This window comes from Antrostomus carolinensis, unplaced genomic scaffold, assembly GCF_000700745.2.
Source record: "Antrostomus carolinensis isolate BGI_N321 unplaced genomic scaffold, ASM70074v2 scaffold25487, whole genome shotgun sequence".
Lineage (NCBI taxonomy): Eukaryota > Metazoa > Chordata > Aves > Caprimulgiformes > Caprimulgidae > Antrostomus > Antrostomus carolinensis.
Genome location: NW_010325722.1, coordinates 5,598 through 9,331, shown reverse-complemented (window position 1 = coordinate 9,331; position 3,734 = coordinate 5,598). Strand labels below are relative to the sequence as shown.

Sequence of the window (3,734 nt, the reverse complement as noted above, 5' to 3'; positions counted from 1 at the left end):
CCCTCTTCCACTTTCAAGCCATCACCCCTTGTTCTCTCACTCCCTGCCCTTGGCCAAAGTCCCTCCCCACCCTTCCTGGAGCCCCTTCAGGTACTGGGAGGCCACTAGAAGGTCTCCCCGAAGCCTTCTCTTTTCCAGGCTGAACAGCCCCAACTCTCTCAGCCTGTCCTCACAGCAGAGCTGCTCCAGCCGTCGCATCATCCTCGTGGACCTCTTCTGGACTCGTCCTAACCGGTCCATGTCTTTCTTATGTTGGGGGCTCCAGAACTGGATGCATTATCTAGTTCCAACTACTCCAACCTTCCACTCGACCAAGTTGCCCAAAGCCTGGGTGGGTTCATCCACAATTACTCTGGCCAACCTGGGACACTGTCTCCCCACCCTCACAGCCAAGAATTTCTTCCTCACATCTCAGCTCCATCTCCCCTCTTCCAATTTAAAGCCATTCTCCTGCCTTCTCTTACCTCATTGTGTTGGTGAGGTCTCTGGTTTGCACGATACAAGACCACAGGGCATTTCAGAAACACCACTCAAGTTTCCCTGGGCAATAGCATCTGTTTTTGGCAGAACAGTGGAGGACAAGTCCTTACTCCTGGCCTGCACCCTAGGCAGTTCAGTGAGGCTGGATTCTGCGTTTGTCTTGTACAAGAATTTATGACTTTAGAGGTACACAGCAACCTCTGAGCTCTGCCTTCAGCAGATGGCATGGTCCTGTCACACGGGCCTCAAGCAACCTTGCACAAACCTAACACCACCATACAACCATAGGTAACAAACCATGGGAGATGAGATATAACAAAGTCACTCACTACTTTCCAAAGAGCTCCTGGGTGGGGTGGGGTGGGGTGGTAGGTGAAACAGGGCTCCAGTTAAACCTTTAGCATCTCTCCTGACTAGGTCCTCCTTCAAATCTCTTTACTGTCTGATCTTCAAGCATTTACCTCTGGAGAAACAACAACCTCCCCTGCTCCTATGTGCAATTCTGGCTTCAGCTGTGAGGACATGAGCTTGGAGAACATCTGGACACATTACTGTTCCTGTGCCCAACCTCTCAGATCCTTAGGACATTCCCAGTGGGCTTCAGCCAGTTTCCCTGCTGTGAATCACAAGTCTAAACTGGAGACCCTGCTTGGGCATCTATAGAAAAAGTAAATATAAAAAGAAATAGGAGAAGCACATTAAAAAGAAGGAAAGTGAGAGCACAAAAGGTTTCACAGGAGAAATCTTGATTACTAAGCCAAACCATGCCAGCAATCAGCCAAGACATCCAACAGCCAACTCATGGAGTCATCATATTGTGTGACATTGCAAGAGATGGAACTGTTACCACTCCTACACTCTTGCTTGATAAAGAAAGTCTGCAGTGGAGGGAAGGCTAGAACCCCCTTTCCCAAGCCTCTGGCTTTGACAAAAGATAGGAGATGGTCAAACAACTGACCCTAGGGAGCAGAAATCATCTACAAATGGGCAAGGGTTTGTGGGGCTGCAAAGCAAGGTTGATGCAACAAGGTTGATCTCAAGAGCAAAGAGAACTGCAGGAAGACATGTCCCACCAGCACATAAAAGTAAAGAGACTCTTTAAAATTGAAGTGACCAAAGAATCTACATCAAAATAAGGAAACCAGAATTATTATTATTTTTTTTTAAAAAGGATACATAATTTAGTATATTTTATCGAGCTTGCTGGACATGGTACTGAAGCACTGTAAAGCTGTCAGAGAAATTATATACTTTTTTTTCCTGTTGTCAACCAAAGCGTGCTTTTATGGAGTCAATTAGCCACAAATTATGAACACACATCACTTGTCTGAGAATGAATTACAGTACAACCCAATAAACATAACTGTCTTTGCTCACTGGTCATTGCTCTGATGAGGAGGCCGTTGGACTTTCTTATCCAACCATAAAGGAAACTTCATGTTCATTTGTGTTTTGGTCTTGTGAACGTGCCTTTTTTTGAAGTGCTGCAGTGCTCCAGTGTGAGGGGAAATGGGGTCATTGGTGTTACTGCTCTGACGTGCAAACCTGGACGTGAGCTCAGTGTGTAAAATGCAATTACGTTGGTGGAAAGAATCTGTATAAGCTGGGATGGCATGAGTGCTTGGATCTACAACGGAGCCTATAGCTGCTGTCGCATTCGATAGAGAAGTGCAGCCAAAGTCATCTTTACAGAGTATATTGTGTGCCCTCCACAGACCTCAGAGCCCTTTTTAAAGGTGGAAAGCCACAGTCTGAACAAGTTTGTAGGTATTTTTTTGTTTGTTTGGGAGGGTTGCTTTTCCTTTTTTTTTCTTTTTTCTTTTTTTTTTTTTTTAAACAGTTGGGGAAACTGAGGCACGGAAAGGTGGTGTGACTTGCCCACAGTCGGTAGTAGACCTTGAATCCCTTGGTCTTCCTTTCAGTTTCTCAGGTCCCACCTGGTATATGGTGAGAAGGAAGGGTTGCCCACTTGTTCCCAAGGTGAGGAGAACCACATCTCCTCCTGGGGCAAAGGGAAGGGATGTCACCATCAGCAGCGATGTCTGGCAGGGGGACAATAGCACACGTGGTTTCTACCAACCCCAAGAGGCAAGAGAAGCAAGGAACCTGAAATGGAGAGGCAGGAGTTTGCTGGTCAGGCACTGAGAAAGAGGACACGGCTCTACAGGATGCATTCATGCCTCTCTGTGGCTTTCAGGGCCTCGTGCATGCTGGCAGCGGACAGCCTTCTGTTGATGTTCCTGTACCTGCACCTCAGGAGGTTCCAGAAAGTAGTCCTCAAGTCTCGGTTAAAGAAAGCATAAATCAAGGGGTTGATGAGGGAGTTGGTGTATCCCAGCCAGAGCAGAGTCCTCTCCAGCCTCAGGGGCATGCAGCTGCAGCGGATGCCACAGATGAAAGGCCGAGCTGTTGACATCAAGAAGAATGGAAGCCAGCAAAATGTGAATGCCCCCACAATAATGCCGAGGGTCCTGGCTGCTTTCTGCTCCCGTTTGAAGATGGAAATATTCTTTCGGTCTTGACGGAGCAGTTTGGAGAGAGTGGCACATTCCTCCACTGCTTTGGTGCGCTTGGAGCTGTGGTGGCTGCGGCTGGAAGACTCCAGGCAGTAGACACCTTCTTCTTCATAGTGCTTGGGGAAGTTCATGAAGCGGTGTTTCTCAGCACTGACCTTGGCAGCTTTGTAGATCTGGCTGTACATGACGAGCATGACCGCCATGGGGATGTAGAAGGCAACGCCCGTGGAGTAGACCGTGTACCCAAAGTCCTGGCTGATGAGACAGACTCTTTCTACGGTGACATTCTTAGCCCAGCCAAAAAGAGGAGGAAGGGTGATGGAGGCAGACAGGAGCCAAACGATGAAGACCATCTTGGCCATCAGCTTCCCATTTTGTCTCACGGGGTATGTCAGTGGTCGAGTGATGCCCAGATACCTGGAAAAGAGAAGAGTTGCAAAGGGTTAGGAGGGTTGCAAGGTGTCAGTGCTGTTGGGTGGTTTTCATTCCTTATCAGCTGTTAATGCTCTGTCACAGGAGAATTTTGGCTCTGGATGGGGACACATTTCAGACTCTTCAGCTCTCTTGCCTAAACACTCTGTTGAAACTGTTCTCCACCACGTTCTTGCAACCACTCCATGCAGGACATGAGATGTCATTAAACTGCTGAGTGCAGTGTGAGCTCCACATGGTTTTCTGGAGAATAAAAATACTTTTAAAAGCTTTGTTTTCCACCAGAAATATTTTGAACAGAGAACA

General features: G+C 47.6%; 1 protein-coding gene across 1 annotated transcript; it reads right to left on the bottom strand.

The window, feature by feature from the left end:
- Nucleotides 1-2,620: 2,620 nt before the first annotated feature.
- On the bottom strand, nt 2,621-3,451 carry LOC104527591 (5-hydroxytryptamine receptor 7). The gene has a single exon (XM_010171351.1). It carries the CDS (start codon nt 3,356-3,358, stop codon nt 2,642-2,644), a length of 717 nt encoding a protein of 238 aa, XP_010169653.1. The 5' UTR covers nt 3,359-3,451; the 3' UTR covers nt 2,621-2,641.
- Nucleotides 3,452-3,734: the final 283 nt, after the last annotated feature.

What these genes read in the sequence shown, in the direction of transcription:
- LOC104527591 (XM_010171351.1), bottom strand. Translation starts at nt 3,358, where the DNA reads ATGGCCAAGATGGTCTTCATCGTTTGGCTCCTGTCTGCCTCCATCACC.